The sequence below is a fragment of the Octodon degus genome, unplaced genomic scaffold, assembly GCF_000260255.1.
Source record: "Octodon degus isolate 3935 unplaced genomic scaffold, OctDeg1.0 scaffold00151, whole genome shotgun sequence".
In the NCBI taxonomy this organism is placed as follows: Eukaryota; Metazoa; Chordata; class Mammalia; order Rodentia; family Octodontidae; genus Octodon; species Octodon degus.
In genome coordinates this window covers 366,441-390,951 of record NW_004524727.1, presented here as the reverse complement: position 1 = coordinate 390,951, position 24,511 = coordinate 366,441, and the positions used below count along the sequence as shown (strand labels likewise).

At 45.8% G+C, this 24,511-nt stretch overlaps 1 protein-coding gene across 7 annotated transcripts in view; it reads right to left on the bottom strand.

Annotated features, from left to right (window-relative positions):
- Myt1l (myelin transcription factor 1 like) overlaps positions 1-24,511 on the bottom strand; it is a 191,428-nt gene that overhangs the window by 97,953 nt on the left and 68,964 nt on the right. For all 7 annotated transcript variants that reach the window (XM_023702399.1, XM_023702398.1, XM_004642308.2 and 4 more), the window contains one exon: positions 9,007-9,368. In XM_023702399.1, the coding sequence (XP_023558167.1) occupies positions 9,007-9,368 (362 nt within the window). The remainder of the gene's footprint in view (positions 1-9,006; positions 9,369-24,511) is intronic.

Here is a 24,511-nt window from a genome sequence, read left to right as displayed (position 1 = left end):
GCTGTACCACACATTACACCTGGTGATTGTACTTTGTTTTCATTAAAAAAATTCCAGGACCATTTATTAAAGAGTCTATCTCTCTTCCAGTGAACATATTTGACACCTTTCCACATGCTGAAGGCTAAAATTAGATTCATGCCAGCACCATGTACTAAACCAAAGTAAAAATGGATCAAAGATTTAAATATTAAAACAGAAACACTAAATCTATTAGAGGAGAAAGTAGGTAGAAATCTTGAAGACATAGGGGTAGGCAGAGATTTAATGAACAAAACCAAACTACATGAGAAATACAGGAAATACTTCAAATAATCAGCAACTGAGATCTCATCTTTTCTAAAAGTTTCTGTAAGTCAAAAGAAATCACCAACAGAGTAAAAGGAAAAGCCACAAATTGGGAACAAAAATTTTGTTGATTGTCCCTCAGACAAAGGACTTCTATCTAGAACCATATAAATAATTAAAAAAAATCAGGCCCCTAAATTCAAAGACCCAATCAAAAAATGGGCATCCAAAATGAATATATACTTGTCAGATAAGGAAATAAAAATGGTAAATAAATACATGAAAAAACATTCAACATCATTGGTCATTCAAGAAATTCAAATGGAGGGCCAGCCAAATAGCTCAGGGGATTAAAGGACCCGTGAGCAGGCTCAGGGGCTGGGGGTTCAATCCCTGGGCCTGCCATGCTGGCCCTGCCCTTGGGGTGTGCTGAGAGGGCAATTGAGACTGGGCGTGGTGGCTTGCGCCTGTAATCCCAGCAGTTGGGAGACTGAACACAGGAGAATCACTACAAGTCCGATCTAGTAGTAAGACCCTGAAAACCCTGTAGACCCTTCCCCTAAATCCAACAAAAAAAGAAAAGAAAAAAAAAAAAAGAAATATAAATTGAAACAACACTGAGATTCCATCTTACCCCAGAAAGAATGGTTATAATCAAGAAGTCAGCCTATAGCAAAGGCTGGAGGGCTCTGGGGTAAAAGAGCACTTCTCCACTGATGGTGGGAGTGCAGGATGGTATAACCACTATGGATATCAGTTTGGAGATTCCCCAAAACACTAGAGTTGGGGTGGACAGATAGCTCAGCAGACTAAAGTGCCTGCTTAGGCAGGTGCAGGGACCAGGGTTCAATCCATGGTGTGCCATGCCTGGGGTACACTGAGATGGTGACTGAGACTGGGTGTGGTGGCACATGCCTATAATCCCAGCACTTGGGAGGCTGAAAACAGGAGAATCACTACAAGTCTGATCAGTGTAGTGAGACCCTGTAGACTCTGTACTAAATACATTAAAAAGAATTTCTTTCTTTCTTTCTTTCTTTCTTTCTTTCTTTCTTTCTTTCTTTCTTTCTTTCTTTCTTTCTGAACCAGGGATTGAACTCAGGCCCTTGTGCTTGCCAGGGAAGTGCTTATTCCATTGAGCCATCTCCCCGGCCCCTCTAAAAAAAAGTATTTTTAAAAAACAAAAACAAACAAAAACCACTAGGATTGGAGGTCCCAATTTTTTAAAATGTATTTGATTGTTACAGAGTCTCACTATGCAGCTTGGACTCAAGTGATCCTCCTGTTTTCAGCCTCCTCGGCACTGGGATTACAGGCATGTGCCACTATGCCCAGGCTTTGTGGCAGGCTCAGCCTGCTCTGGGGTTGAGGGGATTGACATTTCATGTGATGTCTGGATCAAACTGCAGCCCCTGTGCTTGCCTAAGCTTGCCTAAGCAAGAAGTTAGGCCACTGAGCTATCTTGCCAGCCCTGGAGGTCCCACTGAGCCCAGCCATTTCACTCCTGGGTATTTTTCCAGAAGAACTGAAAACATTATACCGCAGTGATATATGTGCATCCATGTTTATAGCAACTCAATTTGTCATAGATCAATCTTGGAATAACCCAAATGCTTGTCAACTGAGGAATGGATAAAAAAGATGTGGTATTTGTTTTACAATGGAGTATTACTCATCTGTAAAGGAAGATGAGCTTGAGGCTTTTATAGCTAAGTAGAGGCAAGTAGAGACTATACTCATAAATGAAATAAATCAGGTCCACATGTGTAAACATCTTGTCTCCCTAGTGTAAGAAATGAAAGAGTAAATAAAATCTGAAGGCACAATAGATGCTGTGAAAGGGAGAGAAACTGTTCAAGGGGAAGGAACAGCTGGGATGAGGGAAAGGAGAAAAGAAAGAAGGAAGGAAGGAAGGGAAAAGGAAATATATATGTATATACCGAAGATAGCTTGGAAAATTGTTCTGCAGATTTCTGCTGGTCTGTGGAAAGGAGCAATCAATGCTTTGATTTTTTTCATTACTAGCAGGGATGAAAGTTAGTGTGAATAAAAGTTTAAAAAATTTTTTTGACCAATTTTGCAAGGTTACATCTGATAATCTGAACAGCTAATTTGAAGACAATAATATACAGTACAACAACCAATGTTGAATTCTCTATCATTTTGTTTAGTGAAATTCTGTATCATTTCTAATGTTGCTTTTTAACTATTTTTATTTTAAAAATAAAATTAAAAAAGAATTAAGATTTATTATGTATATGTACCAACTCCTCACTATCTATCTATCTATCTATCTATCTATCTATCTATCTATCTATCTACCTATATTTAGTATGTTCCACAAACATGCATTAATGAAAAACTAAATTTAAAAACAAAACAAAACAAAAACACAAACACACTACCTACTGTGCTCTGGGCACACTAAAAATGCACACATGTAGAAAATGAGCCATTGGCGTGCACAGACCTTCATGTTCATGAATGAGGGGCATATCATGGTATTTGAACCTTGCATCCAATGTGAGCAAGGTGACCTGCTCAGGACAAGCCACCCAAGGGTCAGAAACATACCTTCTCCTAGATCTCATGATTCTTGGAAAATGAAAATTAGTATGAAAAGTAAATTAATAAGACAACCAAATAAGCTGCTAATCCTTTACTGTGAATCCAGACAGCAAGGTGAATACTATCACAGTAGGCCTATTCTGTTAGAGTCTTCTTTTTCATTATAAGACAGAAGAGACATTTCTCTGGCACTGTGCATATGATTTGAATCTTAAATGTACATGGTGCTCCATGCTCAGCAAGTTTTCTGGTTTGTATTATAGCGTCTGAACTGTAAGATACAATTATATGTTATAGTTATGCAAAATCACTTTGCAGGGAGCACGTAAGTTGTTGTTGCTGACCAATCCCTAGAAAGTTCTCGTGGTTGCCACAGCACCATTTCCATCAATATATCAGGGTTCTGAACACCCATGGGTACAGGGAGAGGTTAACTTTTAAAGTGATAAAGAAACATCACCACATTCTTTCTCCCAGTGGTGTCCACAGCCTTTCTTCACTTGAAGCCTTGCATACTAAACGCATCATCTCTGTTCTATGTTGGTCTCAGAACTCATTGCCTTTTCTGCTGACTGTAGTGGAAAACGGGTTGGCTAATTCTGATTTGCACAGTCTGTCTGCATTTCATCTTGCCTTCCTCATCAGGGACAGTTCTCAGTGAACGACGGAAGAGGCTAATTGGCTAATCAATATGAAGAGCAGCAGCTGAAAGGGAAGTCAGGGAATTCAGAGGCCACAACACGGACTGCCCATCTTCTGCACTCTGATTTTCCTCATGGACATTCAGCCCTGTCTGTCACAAATGATCAGGATGCTCTGGCGACTTGGCTCCTTGTGCATCACCTGTGTGTGGGAAACACTTTCTAGGAAATTTTACCTGCCTCTGCTGCCTCAGAAATGCCCCATTGGAAGACAATCTCAGGCAGAGGACTGCTTCATGGTGGTAAGATCTGAGAGAACAGAGTCCAAAATCAGAATCAGTGGCCATCATTGTCTTTTCAACAGTGGACCAAAGAGAGTCACAGTGCACTCGTCTAACAAGAACAGCTCACTTCTGTTGGCTCTGCATCCCATGCTTTGGCTCTGCGTCTGGTTTGCTGCCTTGCCTGGTCTTCAGAAATCACGTAGTACATCTGAGAAAGTTCTTAGCATGATTATTCACCATTTTCTTCTGATGACCCACTCTTCGCCAGAGTCTACCGGCCAGGGAGCCACCACTCACATGGACTGATATAGACAGAGTGCTCTGGGGAGCTCTGAGGCCACCCAGACAGCCACCTCACTGCGGTGCACCTCACTTACCCCTGGGACCAGGAGCTGTCTTCCAAAGTCTACCTGCCCAAGGTGGTTCTGGCACTGCAAAGAGGTAGACAGGAGAGGGATCTGCAGGTCTGCCCAAGGATTTGAGAAGCAGAACTTTTTTGTGGTACCTGGGGTCACACGTGGGCCTGCCACTGAGCTATCTCCCCAGCCCGAGAAGCAGAACTTTTGAAGAAACAGCTGTGTGTTGTAAAGAGCAGTGCATAGGTTCCTTCTTTAGTCTCTGCCTTTCCTCCTAGAATTTCCATTCCTAGCTATGGGGAGATAAGATACCTGCTCAAAAGGACTGCATATTTATAATGTAGATACATAAATATACATGCGTATATAAATATTTCTTTAAATAATGAAAACTTTTAGTGGACTGGAGTAGGAAAATAAATCATAACTCACAAGGCTTTATATCCACTTAATCCACATTTACTAAATTATGGGAGTCCCAAAGCACATTTGTCAAAATATATACAGCAAAATCAGCTTTAGAAAAAAAAAATCTATGACCCCTGAGCTTTAACTTACTAACCTTTAGGATAGGGTGTTTTTACCTAAGAAATGTGGAATTAGACCAGTAGTACATATTTTGAAAATACATTCTCTATACACAATGCCAGCCTTAGATGGGTCAACTACATATTGTCTTATGTATAATAAACATAAGACAATTGATGTAATCTGAATTGGATCACTCAGATGTTCTCCGCTGTTGTTCAAGTAAGCAGAAAGTGGTGAAAAGAACATGAAGTCTGTACTAAGAAAAATCATCAACAGAGTGACTACAGAGCCACCACTTATAGAAAATATTGAGCTTCAGTTTCTAATTAGTACAAGGAGAGGAAGATAATTTCTACCCGACTATCTCAACATCATCAAATGTGAGGATTTTGCCCAATGCCGCACATAAATATATTCATAGCAAATGCACATTATTAGTAGGACTTTGGTTTATGTATAGCTGCAGAGCCAGAGGAGGCTTGGAACGAAAATAAGTATGTAATTTCCAAGTTGTAAATCCTGTTCTTTCTACATCCTGTGGGCTCCTATTGTAACAATCCAGTGATTTGTATAAATTTGTTTTGTCTAAAACAGAATCTCTCAATGAACTCCACATTTCAATTTATAATCAAGGTGGAAAGTGCTTCCCTGGCTGTATAAATAACAGCATGCTATTTGTATAAATAACCTGAGACTTTGCACCTGCTGGTGACAGCAGAAGCTCTGTCCCTGGGCCGCTGTCACATCCCTGATCTCTCCACACTTGGTAGTTGTCTGCATCATGGAGAGGGTATGTCTGCATCACACCTGGAGCCTTCTACGAATGTCCCCTGTCTGACTTTAGGTCACTGTGCCTGTGTGTGCTAGGAACTAGGCACAGTCCGCCCTAGAGGGGCATGCTATCTGCTCCAGGCAGGTTAGGCTGTGATGTCCCCAAGGAGCAGGAAGGGCCACTTCACGATGGTGATCAGACCAAAGAAGGTATCTTTTCTGTCCACTGTCTGGCATCCTGTGCTCTCACTGTGACCCCCACATTGAAGACATTCCTACAGCATGGGTTTGTGTTTGTTGATAGTGACAGTGGCATGAACTCTTGAGTAAAGTAAACTATGATGCACTTATTGAGGAGGGCAGGAGAATAGAAGGCCAGCAGGTTGATGCTGTTCAAAGCCTTATTTTAATAAAACATCACTAACAGTGTGTTCATGAAAAAATGACAGCTAGATGAACAAAGCTCTCCAGCTCTTTTGATCTAGAATCTTTCTGCAGATTCCTGACCCTCATGGGCTATGAAATACAGGGAGAATAATCCACTGGGAATTTTGACGTGCGAGGATGGTAAATGGTGTCTCAGAGTACCCGCTTGTGGGGGGCCTCCATGGAGATTTCTCCCTGTGTCAGAAAGGTTGTCCCTGTGCAGGTCTCTCCAGGAAGCAGGCAGCAGACCTGGAAATCAAACAAGCCTCTGGTGTCCTCTACAGAGAAGTGGCAACACTCAAAGTCACAGGGGAGTGTCCCCTATGAGAGAGAGACACTGTTGTTGACTCTGGCAGCTCCTGTGTTTGGTGTCTGAAAGGCATGAAGCACATGCTTCCTGGGAGTGTGTGAGCACCCAGCAGGTGGATGCAGCTGTCTCACGTTGGCAGCTGCTTGTCTGCTCCAGAGCAGCTCCTTGGGGCTGCACCGAGCTCCTGTTGCTCAGGGACTCATTTAAAGTCCAGGTAGTGGATGAGTGTGGGCATCGCGTAACTGTGCAGCAGCTGCTTCTGTGCATTGGAACCCAGTATCAGTCGCTCACAACGAATCCTGCGTTCTGCTGCTCTCCCGGGATCAGGCATTCTGGGACCTCCTTGCTCACCTGCTGATGTCTGGGCATGGTCACCACGCCAGATGTGCTCAGGAAATTAGTCATCCTGGGACCCTCACCCTAAACACGCAATCCTCTGATGATAACTCTCAGGCACCCACTTATGATGGCCTTGCTTGAATTAGTTCAGCAAAAATGTCTTGGGGTTTGAGCTGCTGTCTGGCTTTTTAAAACAGTCATGTTCCAAGTGTTCAAGTCACAAAACCCAACCCTAGCCAGTGACATTCTCATGCTGGTTCAGTAAGGCAATTTTCCAAATGTGCCACTTTGTATGTCAGAAGGTAGATTACTTGCACAATCACCCTAAATAAACTAAGCTTGAAAAGTTTAAGTCTAGGACATAAAGAGCAGAAATGAAATTTGGTTAAGATGCTTGGTTAAGTTACACATATCTCGAACCTCTTACCTTAATCCACAGCACAAAAAATCCATAATTTAAAATGTTCATGTCTACTGCCTTCCAAATAGCATGAACATTTTAAAAAGTAGTACTTTAGACCTTCTGAATAATAAGCCTTGGCCAAAATACAAATCATGCATGGATCTCAACTAATGATGTCACCTCCAACTACTGCACACATCTAACGTGGCGCTGGCACCTAATTCACTTGGCCGGTCTCCTCTCCAACTCTCCACATATTTAATTGCACAAAATATGGTTTCTAATCCTTAGCATCTCAGTAAGGGCAGCGGTGCATTCTGTCTCCAGTGGAGGAGGCAGAGTCCGTAGCAACCCTCCCGGCACGTCTGTTTTGTGCCAGTGCCTCCTGTTCTTTGTTAAATCTTCCCCCATGTGACACCTTATAGTATCAAGTCAGGAAAATCTTGGATGTCATACCTGGAAGGTTGACTATGGCATGGTTTCTCTTCTACGAGAAGCCCAAACTATAAATAATTTAAGGGACAAAGGAAAGAGGAGGTGGTAGCACCCATGGAAGTAAGAGTTTCTGGAGATGGGGAAAAGGCTTTGGGAAAGGAGATGGAGGGGAGGTTCGGGGGAGAAAAGGAAAGAAGATGATCAGGCTGTGCTAGATAATAATTCCCCCAAACAAGTGTGATTGTTGTGCATCACAAACACAGACTCTTACAAATTGGGGAAGAGTATGTTTTAATTTATGCAATTTATATGCGTATGTCTATATGTCTAGTTACATATGCATATTTACTTATAGGCGTAAACCTAAGTGGGAAATTGTTTTCATAAGAATTAAAAAAAGATCTTCATTTATTTATTTGGTACAGGGTCTTGCAACGCAGCTCGGATTTGTAGTGATCCTGTCTCAGCCTCTCCAGCACTGGGTTACATGTGTGCACCACCATGCCCAGTTTTGGGACATGCACAGCATGCACAGGGTTCTGGGGCTGGCATGGCAGGCAATACTGGGGATAGAACTCTGTTTTTTTCACTTGCTAGGCAGGTACTTAGACCACTGAGCTATCTCTCTAGTTTGTTTTTGTGAGAATTTTAAGCCAGTGAATCAGGCTACAATTGTGGCATAAAATTCTGACTTTCTTATAAGACGCTTGTGACTTCTGAGTGGGGAACAGCCCTGTCTGTCTGCCCACAGGACCCACAGCCTGTGACCCAAGGCTTTCTACTGACTCAAATGATGGCCTTTGTGTTGAGGAGTTCCTCTCTTGGACCTGAGATTCTTGAAGAGCTCTGAGCCCAAGGAGCAAGGGGAAGAACATGCTCTGTCACGTGGCCACATTGTCATTGCTTTGGCGTATTGCTAAGAGGCAGGCTGTGAGCCACCATGTCTCTCTAGGCTCTTGAGAACACTCTCTTGATAGAAAAGAAATGACTTTCAAGAAAGGGCATTTCAAAGTCATGTTTTTGAGTTTTATCCTGACAGGAAGTTGGATGGAGTTGTCTCAAGTGCACTGTGACAAGCTCCCCGTATGGCAGTTGCTGTGGTGTTGAGTGCCCCAGACAGGAAGCAAATGACAATTTTCTCTCCACTGCATTTCTCTGCATTGTTCTCATTTCTCTTGCACCAAATCAAGCTGTGGCAATTGACAAAGTCCACCTAACAGCCAGTGGGAGAGGACCCTCTGGCTGGGAGGCAGGCGAACTAAGGACATCCCACAGCACCCTTGGGTCAGTAAGAGCATCCCTGGCATAGAACTTTCAAGAGAATGGAAAACTAGTGACCAAGGATTCTAAATTACTTTTGTTGCTCAGTTTTGCTGAGCTAATCAAATATGCACACCATAAATATCTCAGTAAATTGCTGTGACCACCAAACCGAAAAACAATGTGACCAAAAACAAAATTTAAAGCCTAGAAGATAATTTAAATAAGTCCTCTAAGACAGTGCTTCTTAAGCATATTATCTTTTCAGCAGTGATCAAGCCGATTTGTTCCTATAGCAAAGTTAGGGTACCAGGGATTGTTAACACTGTAGAATTCACACCCAACACCAGGCCCACATCACCATGTGACACTTTGCTAGTATTTTAAAGATTACCGTTTTCCTCCTCCTCCTCCTCCTCTTCCTCATCTTCTTCCTCCTCCTCCTCTTCCTCCTCCACATCCTCTCCATCCTCCTCCTCCTCTTCTTCCTCCTCCTCGATCTCTTCCTCCTCCTCCCGGTCCACCTCATCATCCTCTTCATCCTCATCCCCTTGCTCCTCATTGTCCTCAGAGAACTCCTCCTCCTCCTCCTCATCCTCCTCCTTCTCATCCATGTCTTCCGTCCCATCACTCTCGTAGCATTCGTCCACCGAGGAGCTGTCTGCTTTCACTGCAAATGGTTTTCGCTTGGGAGCTGGTTCTTGGGGCTGCTTATCTTGTGTTTTTCTTTTTTTAGCCAAGGGACAACCATATACACTGATAAAAAATAGAGAAAGAGGGAGAGAGAGAGAGAAAGAGAGAGAGAGAGAGAGAGAGAGAGAGAGAGAGAGAGAGAGAGAGAGTTGTGTTATTGTCTTTAAGGATCAGAGCAATAGGAGAACCTGATGGGGATATTTAAGGCTGAGCATGAACCACATCGAGGTGGATGCCAGAGGTGCTTGGACCCTCGCGTCACTCAAGTGCTGAATTCTGTTACTGAAATTGCATTCCAAGGAAACATAGTTTGCATTGTCTGCTGCCATTAATATTTACTCTGGGTCTCCCAATTCCTCCTTCCTGTGGTTTCAGATCTATGGAGGTGCTGGTGAGATTCCTTAGCATGGCTTATGAGACATTTGTATGAGCTGTGCAGCATGCAGGTGACAACGCAAATTCAATTTTTTTCAACGTTTTACCAGATATGCAGCATGTGTGATGTATATTTAAAACAATATTGATTTTATGCATGCTTTTTTAACTTATAGAACTGACATAAACTATAAATGTGTGCTGGGTTGTGAATAAGCTTTGGGTTTGTATATTCTGGAGATAAAAGTACACCTTTCTTTCTGGTAAAAGTAGATATGATGGCCTATGGAAAGAAGAGAAGCCACGTATGTACTTGTGGCTTGTTCACAAGAGGAAGCTGTGCAGATCCCTGTCCATCCTGAATAGGATGGGTCCAGCTACAGAGTTTCAAAGAGGATGACCTATATGTGAATGGAAGTTACCACCAAATCAGGCTAAAATTGGTCCAAACTTGGGTAAGACCCCCACAGCATCAGCTCACAAAACTTCCCGGAGAAAGGGCAATTTGCCAAAGCTATGCTGTCAACTTAGTCTTATTGTTTTCTTTCTGGAAATCCTATACATGGTGCAATTAATTAGGGAGAAAAAAGGAGGTGAAAGTACTGCAGACGAGTATCGAATGTATCTAAGGTGTGGTGTGTGACCTGGCTGCTGACTGAGTCTGTGCAGACTCCTGGAGCCTCGGACTGCAAATGGAGGAAGGATCACCTGGCCTTGAGGGTTCAGGCATGATGACCCCTTGTCCCAAGATCTGAGGTTCAGCGGGGACTCGGGTGTGTCAATGGCACCTTCTTAAATCCACTTATTGCTGCTCAACACAGTCCCACTGAAGCTATACTCAGCCCACATGTGCTGAAGCTGGGATGAGCATCACAGAGCCTCTGACACAGGCTCTGGCCACGTTCAGGTCACGTACGATGCTCTGGGTGCTTATACTGGAAATACGGAGCCATTCGAACTCTTCCAACCCCTTGCTGATGTGATCAAGTTGGAAGCTTGGAAAAGTCGTGGCATTGGCCAGCTGTGCATGGGGGGCACTTTGGGGTGTAAAGCTGAGGGCCAGATGGAGATCAGCTAGCCCTGCTTGGAGGCAGAGGGTGAAACAGAAGGGAGGAGGGCAATCAGATTGCCAGTGGGCAGCTCTGTGGGGAACCACAGAACGAGGGAACCTGGGCTGTATACCCAGATGCCTGGCCACCTCTACCAGACAGGAGAGACAGGCCTGGGCAGGTGCTGGGAGCAGGAACTTGGGAGCAGGACAAAGGACACACCAGATGAATGTCCAGGGGTGGACTTGAGTCGTCAGCTGAGAATGAGAAATACTCATGTTGTATAGTTGCCTCATGGATGAAATGGAAAAGAAAGAAAACACAGAGGCAGTTCCTTCCATGTCCAGCACGCGCTAGGTATTCAGTGCATGGCAGTGTCTACAAAATCATGGTACAAGATCACCTCTGCTGTCGTATTACTGCCTGGGTGACCAGATATCCAGCAAATATGTCACTCCTCAGGGTTCTGGAAACTAACTCTTTTTAAATATCACTTTTTCATCTTTTTTTTAAAGAAAGGAAAGATTTATTTAGCTCACAGTTTGTGGAGGTTTCAGCCCATAACCTCCCTACTCCTAAGACAAGGAGGCGACTGGCTCTATCACAGGGATGCCCACACTGCGGGTCATTTTCCCTCATGGCTTGGCTATTGCATCATTCCACAGAGGCAATGTCATTCATCACGTGTCCTGGAGGATCTGCAGGATGAAACACCCTGAGTCTGGAGATGTCCCTTCCACTTTGCCCTGGACTGGCCAGGACAGAGTCCCTGCTTCCGTTAGAATGTCGAGGTTCTCATCTGTGCAGTGAGGGGAGGGATGAATTTGTGAGCGCTGCCAGTCAGGACATGTGGGGTGACTGGTCAACTGATTGCAGAGCCACCCCCATAGGAACACCAGAAGGGAAAGAAGAGTGACTATAATGACCCTGCAAAGTTGAAGGGAACAATCATTACACAGCGTTCTGGGTAGGAAGTAGAAAGCTTTTAGAGGATTTCTGAGACTGCTTCCCGGCGGACTTTCTCATCTGCTCTGCAGGTCCTGGGTCTGCTGCCTCAGACATGGGCAGGTTTGCCCACACTCTGTGCTTGCCAAGTCCAACTTCCTCACCACCCACCTCTTGGGGGTGCTTCTATCTTGGGGTACTGGCTGTTACCCTCTGATCCAGACAATGCCACAGTGGATGAAGATAGCCCCTGGCTGCCTTTCTCTGTCCCTCTCATAGCATTAGGGGTTGAACCCAGGGCCCTTGCACTGAGTTGCATCTCGGACTCCCCCACCTTAAAATTTCTTTCTCTCTCACTAAGTCCTTCAGTTGCCTGTCCTGGCCTCAAACTTGCAGTCTTTCTGTGTCAGCCTCCCAGAGTGCTGGGATGACAGGAACATGAAGGACACCTAGCTGGTCAGTGTAGTTTGCAATGGTCTGCTTGGTGCTGGAGTGCCCTGGGCCACAGAAGCAGCTCACCAGCCTGCCTTTGTCCCTGGGCCTCATCTGGGTTGCTGGGGATGATGATGGGTGGTTGGCCTTGTGTCTTCTGGCCACGGACAGCTTCTCCAGATCTGTAAGGGGCTCCTCTCCCTTCTGCTCTGCTCTGCAGATGGCGAGCCTGACGCTCAGGGCAGGTGCGGGGCTGATCCTCATACTCAACACGGGCAGGGCTGAGCTTCGCTGGCGACAGCCTAGGGCTGCTGGCTTCTGGTGATGACATTTGGCTGGGAGCTCCTGGCCAGTGTCTGGGACACAGGGTGCGGGAGGAAGTCCACCCTCAACCTGAGCCGCACCTCTCCATGTCACAACTGCCATGGTACCTGCCACTGCTGACATCTCCTGCCACTTGTCCCTTCACAGCTTTCTGGAGACCTTTTCTGTCCTCTTCACCCTCCCTCCCATTCCTTTTGGGGAGGAGGATGGAAGAGAGAAAAGCAATAAGGGAAAGCAGAAGGAGTATGGGAGCAAGAGAGCCAGGCAAGGTGAGTGTGCAGGCAGGAAGCCAGGTAGGAATGAAAGGACCAGGTAACAATGTCACTGAGGGCCTGGGGTGGCACAGTCATTGTCCAGTAGGCTTTGGTTCACAGGATGTGTGACCCAGCTGCGCAGGTAGTGACTAGAGGGATTCTGTGCCCAGCAGCAAGAGCCAGGTTTCCTTCATCAGCACCAAGAGGGGGACCTGTGTTCTCTGACCAAGCCTCAGTTTACCTCTCTGGATCATGAAAGTTTCCAGTACCTTCACTGCTCTGAAATTTTCAATCACTTGGACTTCCAGAATGGTTCTTGTTTCACTGTGGGGAACTTCCCATCAAAGTGTAGGTTTTGCTCTCTTCTCCATCGATTTCTCCTTTCACCTGGACCAGTTTTACTTCCTCATCCTGTATCTTACAAACCCTCTGGATTAAGCTGGCAGCCACGGGCGCCAATATCCTGTGTTCCCTGGCAGCTTTTGGGCAGGTGTGTATGGGGACTCACAAGGTTCTCTACCTCCTTTAAAGTAGTGCGAGTAGAATCAGAGTGCTAATTGCAGAGATACCTGGATGTCACTTCCCTTTGTCCCTTGCCTGTGTGCCTACTTCTGGATGACTGCCTGTTCCTGTTTACTTTTGACATGAGAATACCAGTCGAGCCCCAGGCTCATTTCATTCCATTTACGAGGATGAGGAGGCTCGGGAGTGTGCTCAGAGTGGCAGATGCCCTCCGGCTCTGCAGTGAAGCCCTGGGATGTGTTCAAGAAGTCCTGGAAGGTGGCTCTGGGACATATTGAATGCTGTCCTATTGTAATCTTCAAGTGTGGCAGGCTGTAATCTTGAGGAGGGTCAGCTCCATGCCTACCTGCAGGCATTGGTGTGGGGTCCAGGGTCACCTTGGAGCCTTAGGACCCTGTGGGTGAGACTCACTACATCTGAGAGTTGAGAGGGTGATACCAGGAGGGAGAAAGAGGAGGTCTTGTCCCTGTCCACACCTGCAGCCCACCTGAGCCACAGACATTCTCAGTCCCAGATGGGCACCTGTCTGTCACCTGGGAAGCTGTCACCAAGGAAGGTTGTCAGCAATGAACTTGGCCTTTGCTCTCTTCTTCTATGCACAGGGATTCTGGTCTCAGCTGACCTGGAATCTGTACCTGCGACTGCTTCTCAAGTGACTCTCGAAGCCTCCCTCGGCTGCATGTGCCCCTTGGTGGCCACCACCCAGCTAGTGTCAGTTGTCCAGTGAATGTCTCACAAGGAGTAAACTGCAGTTCTCTGACATGCAGAGAATGAAGTGCACACACGTAAAGCTGGGGCTGTGCACACACAGCCTCTTGCTTCCCTAGGGTGCGAGATGGGAGGTGCTTAACCGAGTCTCCTGTTTTAGAGCAACAGCGTCTACTAGCCATATGCAGTTATTTAAAAAGAAGATAAAATATTTAATTTCTTGGGGGCACCAGTCACATTTCAAGTGTCCAGTAGCTATGTGAGGCAGGTGGCTATCACTCCATACAGAGCGGAGAGGTGACATTTCTGTCTTCACACCAGGTTCTCTACACAGACCTGTGAGAACCCAGCACATGCTGTAGAATACAGTGGTCACTCAATAAATGCTTGCTAAATGAGGGAGAGGTTGCTGGCTGGTGCGGGAAAGGAACTGAGGTGCTGAGTAGAGCAAGCACTAGGGTGTGGAAGGCAGCTCAAGGTTCCTAACTGGGCCCCCAGCAGGCTGCTGCTGGCCTGGCCAGATGGAGGGACCATAGCCTGTGTCCACAGCACAGGGAGACTTACTTGTTCTTAGGGACAGGGTGGTGCTGGGACAGGGGCCTGCAAGGCCCTGCAGCTCCAAGGTGACCCTGGAGGACCACCAACGCCTGGGGTAGTGACGTGGGAATGCCACTCTCACTCTCCTTGGATTATTCTCACTTTATAGAAAGTGCAACCCTTGAAAACTATGAGAACCATGTTGGGTATTTCTTTCAACACAGCTGAAACTTCAAAGAATTAGCAAATGTCACCACTCAGAAGATAATGGCCACTCAAGTCTTCCTGTTGAAAAAGCCACCTCTTGTCATTTTCACAGGTTTTTTTTTTTTTTTTTGACAGGGAAAAAATCCTGTTTAGGTAGCCCAGGTTGGCCTCGAACTCCAGGCTATCCTTCTGCTTCAGCCTTGCTAGTTGATGGGGTGATATGTGTGAACCATTACGCCTGCCTTAATTTTTCCAGATTGTATCCAGAGTCTAAGAAGTGATGCACAATACGGACACCAAGCATGCACACCAGTGTTGACTTTGTCTCACAGGATTATTCTAAATGTTACTCTCAGGCTTGCTGTAATTCACCAATTGCCCAGCAGCCTAAAAGATAGTCCCAAGTATTTTAAGGAGTGAAAAAGGAAATAAATGCTGAATTAGAAATGAGAAGTCTTTGGGGCTGGGGAGATAGCTCAGTAGGATAAGTGCTTGCCTGGCAAGTGCAAGGGCCTGAGTTCAATCCCCAGATTCCCGCCCCCCCCCCAAAAAAAAAAAAAAAAAAAAAAGAAATGAGAAGTCTGGCTTTTTACTAAGATGGCACCGAAGGTGAAGAAGGAAGCCCTTCCTCTCCCAAAGATGAAATCAAAGCAAAAGCTTTGAAGGCCAAGAAGGCCATGCTGAAAGGCATCCACAGCCACAAAAAGAAGATTTGAACGTTGCCCACCTTCTGCCACCCCAAGACACTGTGGCTCCAGAGGCAGCCCAAATACCCTCGGAAGAGCACCCCCAGGAGAAACAAGCTTGACCACTATGCCGTCAAGTTCCCCCTGACCACAGAGTCAGCCATGAAAAAGATCGAAGAACACACTCTTGTTCATTGTGGATGTCAAAGCCAATAAGCACAAAATCAAACAAGCTGTAAAGAAGTTCTATGACATTGATGTTGCCAAGGTCAATACCCTAATCAGGCCTGATGGAGAGAAGAAGGCATATGTTCAACTGGCTCCCGATTATGATGCATTGGATGTTGCTAACGAAATTGGGATCATCTAAACTGAGTCCAGCTGGCTAATTCTAAATATATACTTTTTTTCCCCAGTTTAAAATAAAAAAGAAATGAGAAGTCTGGGCTTCAGTGTTGTGACCCCATTTAAGCTATTTACAGTGGCAAATGAAAGATTGCATTAGATTTTCCCCATGCGCCTAAAGCCCTGCTCTTCTTAGAAGAACTCTATTCTTTGGCATCCTTCAGAATATCTCTTAGTTGTTTCGGCATTTCTGATCCTTTTGTTCTGATCTTGGTTTAAACAGTCTACTCACTTGCCCTCAAAGATATTTCCTCAGTGAACACACACACATGTTTAAAATCTCAGGGATCCCAGGTCTCAAGGCTGGCTTCTATGTTATTCTTAGTGATCTTTTACTTGGTGTTTTCTTTTATCCAATTTTAATTCAAACAGGGGATCGGGTGGGGTGCTCTCTCTCCATCTCTTGTACAGTTCCTGGCCTCCCCATATACACAGAGACCGTGAAGGGGTCTTCCCGATCTCTTCCTTTCATTGTTGCTATTTTTCATGTATTGCTTGAATAGTCCCAGCTGAGTCAAGGTTAAAAGAAATATTTTGCAGGGATAGAAAATAATCTGGAGCATAGTTCTGGAGTTGTGAGTTGGAACTTCAGCTCAGTTAATACCAGAGTTGCAGCATTTTCTAGATCCCTTGGTGGTTCGTATCTACTGCTCCACAAGGCCAGCCTAGGATTCAGGTTCCCCCAAGCCCACTGCCAGGGATGCTGGGTTAGAGTACCATGCTTGGGGAAGCAGTGGCGAGAGCACCAGGCAGCTCCCACTGTTCCTCTGTCCTGCCTTGTTTTCTGGTTTCCGAGTAGGGGTCCCGACCTTGCCCCGTGAGAAGATCCATTTGAATTGTAATGTACTTGCTCTAGCACCTTTTTGGTTGAGTCAGTAAGTGAGCAGTAAATATTTGCTGGATGAATGGTTTTGGGAAATCTGTCTGCACGATTTGTTCAGGAGGTATTTTAATGAGTCATGCCAACCCGTGCCTTAACTTCAAGGGGCATGGTGGAGAGTTCCACATGGCAAGGAGGGGGCTTCTCCATCCCAGGGAGTCAGTATTTAGAGGAGGGAGGGGAGAATGGGAGGGAGGAAGAGAGAGAGAAGGAGGGAGGGAGAGACAAAGACAGAGAGAGGGAGGGAGGGAGAGAGAGAGAGCGACACAGAGAGAGACACAGAGAGACAGAGACAGGAGCACTGTGGACTGGGAGACCCAGGTGGCTGCAGACAGAGTTGACAGAGCTCACTCAGATCTCCATGGCCGTGCTAGGGCTGTTGGTGTCACCCAGGGTTCTGGAAGGTGCCAGGAATTCAGGGACTAAGTTGACACAACTGGATCAGCACTGCAGAAATCTCTGTGGGCTACAAGTTGTGGACTGGCCCTTTGGGGGAGGACAATAGGTGGCAGGCTAGTGGCTTAGGCATGGGGAGAACAGGACCCACTGGAGACATAGTCCACCGGCCAAGTAAGGACAAGGACATGCCTGCTGCACAGTGGGACTGACTGCTGTCAAGAGGATGCAGTAGACGACCCCTATCTGCAGTGTGGGAAGAAGCACAAAAGGCCAGCTATCAGGAGTGCTGGGTTCGAGGTTCCCATGCAGAAGGCAGGTGACCAGTGACCATCAAGGGAGTGTGCTGGACACGGCCCTTGGGGGTGGGTGGTGGTGGCTGCCATGGTTCTGCTGATATTGTTACTCCTTCCTGGGAACCACCATCGACTCCACTGTGACCATCCACTGTGACTCCACTAATAGTCCAGTGGCCATTACCCAGTGGTCACTGGGTTGCAGAAAAGGGGAGCCAGGGGCCACAATGTTGAATACAAAACCCACCCAGCCCCTGGGGCATCCTGGGGGCAGAGGAGAGAGTCCTTGGGCCCTGGAAGGATGATTCATATCCATACCATGAAAGCAGGTCCTTTTTAATGGTCTGAGGTCCAGACCAGCATTAATAACCAGGTACTGGGGTGGGGGTTGGAGGCTGTACTCTCAGCACTCTGGGAGGCTGAGGCAGGAGGATTGCAAGTTGGAGTCCAGCTTGGGCAACTCAGTGAAACCTTGTCTCCAATTAAAAAGTAAAAAAGGGCTGGGGATCTAGCTCAGTGTAAGATCCTGGGCTCCATCTCCAGTGCCACATACAGTACATAGTCACATCAGTACAGGAATAAACTGTCCTAAACTTGAGGTGGTTGAACTATTGGCCTGGGGCAACCCCAGAATGTCTCTTCAGTTTACAGTGCAGCTGGTGACACACGTGACACATTCATGTACCCAGGACCAGCACATGGGGGTTCTGCTGGAGCAGAGGCCACTTTCTTGTTTCCCTTGTCCTTCTGTCTCAAGTACAATCAGTATCATTTCTTTCCATTAAACTTTTAAGATGTTATTCTTCTAAAACTCTGGAGTATATAAAAGCATTTAAATGTTTTAGATGTAATGTAAGATCACCGAGTGATGCAATTAAAGCCCCAGTATTTCCAACTTCCTGCTCCGTCTTTGCAACAACGTGCACGCTAATAAAGCCAACTTGGTTTTGGCTACATATTAATCTATTTGCTCAGTTTTGTTCTTTTATTTTCTGTATAGAGGGTTGTTAACAAAGGCCTCATTGATTTGAAAATTATATACGTAAATTTTTAGTTTGAACCTGATATGAATGTTCTAGGCATTTAAAAGAGTCAATGAAAAATTGTTCAAAATCTTTACTTAATTTTTCTGCTTAGGGAGTTTAAACAAGTTCCCATTTCTGGAAGGCAAGTGTTGCTTTTTTTTTTTAAGTCTTGAAATGATTAGCTATTATTAAATAATTATTGCCTTGAACAATAATTCAAAGAGTCAAATAAGGTACAAAATAACCACAAATTTTCATTACCTTCTGCACCCCAAAAGTAGTTATTTTAGATCTAAAGAAGAGTATAAGGGCACCTCCTTCAGGTGCAGTGGCCCACAGTGACATTCCCTGCTGGGGAGTGTCTTTTAAAAAAATTTTGTTATTATTATTATTATTATTATTATTATTATTATTTAATCTTTATTTATTTATTTGGCACAGCGTCTCACTACAGCAGCTTGGACTCATAGTAATCCTCCTGTCTCAGCCTCCCCAGTGCTGGGATTACAGGCTTGCACTGCTATGCCTGGTCTTGGTGCACCTGGGTTTCCGGGGCCGGCACGGCATGCAGTACTGGGGACTGAACTCAGGTCTTTGAGCTTGCCAGGAAGGCACTTAGACTGTCGAGCTATCTCCCCAGTCTTAGGTATGTCTTATTTTGAGGCAGATGGAACTTGGATTCAAGCTCAGGACCCTGGCAGCTAAGATGATTCTTTTGTATCTGCTTTCTTATTCTTGATGTACTTACAATATGCACCTCCTCTTTCTATTTTCTTCCTCATGTGTCTTTGGGCAAACAGAGTTAACCTGATTGAAACCTTCTGACAGCCACACTACTGCCATTGGCGCCAACAGTGTCTTCCTGCCTCCTTCTCTGTCTCTTCCCCTCCTTAGTTTTCTTCCCTTCCTGTATTGCTCCTGGCTGTATGCAGTGTGATAAAAATATATTGAATGTTAATGAAAACAGACTTATTACTGCAAAATACTCATTGCTACAAATCCCCCTCACAATACTTGTCCCCACTCTGAACGAACTTGTCCCATCTTTCGTGCCATTTTCTGCAGCAGTTCTGGAAGTCCTCTGTCCTGTGTGTCTTAATGAGGTTTGACCAGAAATATGGTAAGTGCTGAGCACCATCAAACAGAAAGGCAGACTTGTGAAAGCATGACGCTGTGTCCTCATCCACCTCAGTCACCAGCCCTGGCCCCGTGTGATGCCTGGCTCTTCCCGAAGTTACAATGACCCTGAGGGGGAAATATTCTGAATTGATTTAGGACACAGGGCCAACCAGGACAGCGCAACTACAGACTCTCAGTAATGAGGACACCAGAGCAGCTGCAGAAAGTGGCAAGGACAGTAGGACGAGTGTGCTCAAAGCCAGAGGGAGGACTTTCAGGGGGATTCATGGCAGTGTGTCTTTTACTGTAGTAAATTTTCACAAAAGGTAAACCTTCACATACATTTTGGCCTCACCAGTATAACTCCCTGTTCTGCCTCAAGCCCATGCAAGATGCCCCTCTTCAGACATTCCAGGAAGAGTTCTTTGCCTCAAAGTAGTTGACAAGAAATTACTCCATTATGAAGTATTTAAAATCTTGATAGTCAACAGATGAGATGTTTAATTCACACCCATGACTTGGTGGTAGAACAGCACAACTGAACATTCCTAGATCAAAGGCTTAGGATCTGGCTTGTGATCGTGTATATTATGTATAAAAATTATATATACCTGTACACACACACATACTCTCTCCAGACATAATATGCTTCCACAGAAGCAGGAATCTTCCTAAATGCCACTTTCTAATAAGTCATTGCACGTCAAAGGTAAATGGTTGCTTCCCATAGATTTCCAGAGTTGCTCAGTGGATTACCAAGCTCGAAGCCACCAGAATGAGGGCTCAGACCTGGCATTATAAAGAGGATTCAGGAACGTCTTCACTGCAGCAGCTCCTCGACTTCAATTTCTGTGCCATGGTTAGTTACAAGGTGTGTGTCTGCGCTTTTGTTTCAGACAATGTCCGGGCTGGACACAGCTGCTTCTGTTCTATTTATCTGCTTTCCAAAGGACCACTAGAACTACTTATGGAAGGATTTCTTGCTGCCCACTCTGCTCTCCTCTGAGGATACTGCATGTGGAAACACGACTGGGGTTTCTGCATGCTGCGCTGGAACACTGTGGTCCTTTTCTTCTGCCCTCTAAACTCAGTTGATAAAGAGGTCAGATTTCCTTGCGACAGATGACACCAATTTTGAACAGGCAGTACTCTGTTGGACCAACTCATCTCCAGGAAAGCAACAAAAAATTCAGTGAAAGGCGCTCTGTGGACAAGTTCAAAATATCCCTGAGGGTCCTGATGGGCTGCAAGTGCTGTGCTGCTGTGCCCGCGTCCCAGGGATGTTGCCTTGGGGGCAGAGGGAGAAGGTCAGTGGTTTGGAGCTAGAAGTCGCTGCACCTGCAGCATCTCGCTTCGAGGGCAGGTGGTGGCAGCTGGCACTCAAGGTTATTGGAGGTCACAACAAAAACACTAGCTTGTTTAGGTGTGGCTTGTGGTTGTGTGTGTGTGGGCTGAGAGCTGGGTATGAGGGATGAGTGTGTATATGTGTATATGTGTGTGCCCGTGGTCTATGCCTGTATCTTCCACCTGTCACCTGCTGTCATCTATCTATCTATCTATCTATCTATCTATCTATCTATCTATCTATCATCTATCTATCTATCTATCTATCTATCATCTATCTATCTATCTATCTATCTATCTATCTATCTATCTATCTATAATCTATTTCTATCACCTGTTTATGTATCCACTCACCATCTATCTCTGAAATCTACCATCCATCTACTTATCTGTAGAATCTATCTACATATCTCTATAACCTATCAATATATGTATATATCTACCATGTATGTTTCTATCAATCTATCTACAATACCATGATATGCTATCTATTATCTATCATATATATATATCAACTCATTTTTCTCAGTCTCTATCCATCTATTCAACTCTTATTTACCTGCGTGTCTAGTCTGTCATCTATCTCTGTCATCGATTTATCTATGTATCTATCACTTAGCTTTCTGTCTCTGTATTCTAACATCTCTCTACACATCTTATCATGTACCATCATCCATGTATGTAGCTATCATCCACATTTCTATCCCAATTAGCAATTTTTACCTCTATCACCACCTATCATCTACTACCCATTTATGTATCTATCATGTCAATTTCGACCTATTTCTGTATCTACCTAGCTTGCATCTACCTTCCCATATATGACAAACTCAGCAGCCTCTCCTCTCCCTGAGCATGGTCAGAATACACAACCTTTCTTTCGGCCCTGTAGAAGCGGCTCAAACTGTTGGGAACACAGAGCAAAGACGGTCTAATTGTGCAGACGCAGCACTGTAAGTAGGTCCTCAGTGTGGCTTTGGGCTCCTTCAGGCTCAAAGGCACACACGGTTTGCTTAGAGGACATGGTGGGGTCTCAGAGCGCCCCCCACTCACCCTGGACTCTGCTGTACAGAGGGGGACACTGTTCTTAGGGGGTTGTCACACACAGCAAGACCTGGCAGCTCACTCACAAGTGACATCTAAACTATAAAACTTTTTCCTTTTTCAGAGAAATGGACTATTACTTCTTCCATATCTGCAGAAAATTTGCTGAGGGGGCCTGAGGAAGAGGAGGCAGCTACTGCATATAGAGCCAGGCAGGTGCTTTCTCAGCTTAAAAATAAAACCACTGGCTTCCAGCTCACTAATTGGTTGACTGTAGATGGAGCTGCTATCATGGCGCCTAAAGCCATTTTATCTGTCTCTCTATTTAATAATTCTAACTAGACAAGAATCTTTTTTTTCCTACCAATTTTCTTAGGAACTGCCTACTCTCATCACCTTGTAATAGAAAAACTAATCTCAGAGCTGCAACATGCAAAGTTCCCAGACTTTTATTCAGGAAATAGATTTTTTTTAAAAAGCCTCCTTAGTTTCTATGCTATTGACTTTATCACTGTAGGTCTCAGATTTCCTGGGACTTTGGCTACAATTTCCAAGGCAGGGAAGGGATCGCAGGGCACCAGCATCTGTGGTGCCTCCCTGGGGTGGAGGAGAGGCGAGCATTGTTTGCAGCCAATCAAAGATGCTTCTTAGCTTCATGAGCTTCAGCATCCTGGGCCACACCTGAAGACATGGGCCAGAACTGCCAGGGATGCTCAGCAGGACACCACACCCAGAGGGCAGATGCTGCCCTGTCTACCCACTGTGGCTCCTGCCCTCTGTCAGCCAGGGCTGAAGGGAACAGTTGGCATCCTGGCCTCCTGCTGGCCTCCCAAGCAAATGTCCTTGTGGAGTCCAGGCCAGCCCTCCTAAGGCAAGACACCTCTGTGTGGCAGTCCTGACCCTGAAGGTTTGCGGTCCTGGTGACTTGGCTTCTTTCCCTCCAGCCCTGGTGCAGAATCAATATCCCAGTCAGGCGTGGACTGTGGATACATGACACGGCTGTCCCTAGTCCTTCAGTGGTGAGGCAGTGTGTCTCTGAGTGTGAAGGCTGTGTTCTGCAGATCACCTCGGGGTTCCAAGGGCCCTAGTTGCCAGGCTGGACCCTGGGCCTCTCTGTCCTGGCTGCCCAAGTACCGCACACCCTGTGTATCCTGTGTGGTTAACCAGGAGATCCTGGTGGCTCCTTTGCTGCTGTCTCTGTCTTCCAGGTGCTTGTACCTAAATTAGGCAGCAGCTGTTGCTTACCCCACCTGCTTGGATTTGGGGGTTTCAGGTGGCTGGGTAGTTCCTGCTTCCACAGCCTTCTGTCTATTTTTTCTCCCTCCCTTCCTTCATTTCTCTCTCTTTTCTGGCAAGATGAGATCAGAGTTCCAGCTCCAGAGCTTCACGTGGGCTTGTGTGGGTGTTGCTTCCCACCAGCCTCCCCCTGCGCCCCTGCAAACCCTCTCTCACACGCTCCCCTGGGTCTGAGGTAGGTGCACACCTGTCTGTCACATGCTGTCTCTTCACATCACATTGCTTTCTGTCAGGGGCTGTCTTCTTGTCCCTCTCATTTTGGATACAGAGCTGTGTGTTCAGTCAGCATTCAACAGTTAGTGCATCCGAATATCTTCTGCAGGCTTGGCCTCCTTGTCTTCTTGTGAACAGTGCAAACTTGCCTATGTACAACTCTACACGAATACTGTTGTTTTTGGAATAAACTGGATGAGTTTCCAGAGCGGTTTAAAATGCTGACCTCACCTGGAAGCACGGCCCCGCCATCCACTCTTGTCTTCAGAATTCATCACAGCACCCATGTCTGTGTTGGAGACCCTGGTACCTCACTGTGCTAGATCTGTCCCTGACCCATGCTGGCACTAGCAGGTCCCAGCCAGAGCCAGCTGCGTCCGCATATGGTCAGAGCTGAATGGCTCGCTGAGCTCCACTGCATGCCTTGCTCTGTGCATGCTGGAGGGTTCAGCTCGCAGCAGTGGCAGCAGGGGCAGCAGCATAAACCGACTCCTGCGACAGACCTCAAAAGCCCAGCTTGGGGACGCAGGCAGGAAGAGTAACCTCACAGGACCCAGATGCAGAGCCTCTAGGAGTCACCTCAGATCTGAATTTTGGGGATTCAACCTTGCAAAGCACTTTCTAATGATAATCAGATCTAGCACTTGAGTAATGGTCAAAGGGAAGTAATGGCCAAATATATATATTTGCTTTTCCCCCCTCCAGAAAAAAAAAGTAACATTTTTTTGCTCCAAGAAAAGAAGAACAACATTTTTGTACTCAAAATATCTTAACTCAATGGACTTGTTTTAGGTTAGTGTATGTTTTTAGATGTATAAGTAAAACAGTTCACATCAACAACTTAGCGAGTGTTAGCATTTCAGGGGTCATGATGGACCTGTGTTCTCTTTGGCCTATCTTGCCTTTTTCTGGTACTCAGGAATTAGATCCAGGATCTCCATACCAGCTCCATCCCTTGCTTTGATTTTTCTAAGTTGCTAGGTTGCCACGTTACTGAGTCTTGGCTGGCACTTGTGATCCTCCTGCCTCAGCCTCCCTGCAGGGCTTATGGCCAGGTGCTACTCTGTCCAGCTCCTCCCAGTCCTCTATCTCCATACTCTTGTCAGTGATACGGAGCTGGGTTTGGTGTGCCTGGGACAGGGCCTTGTC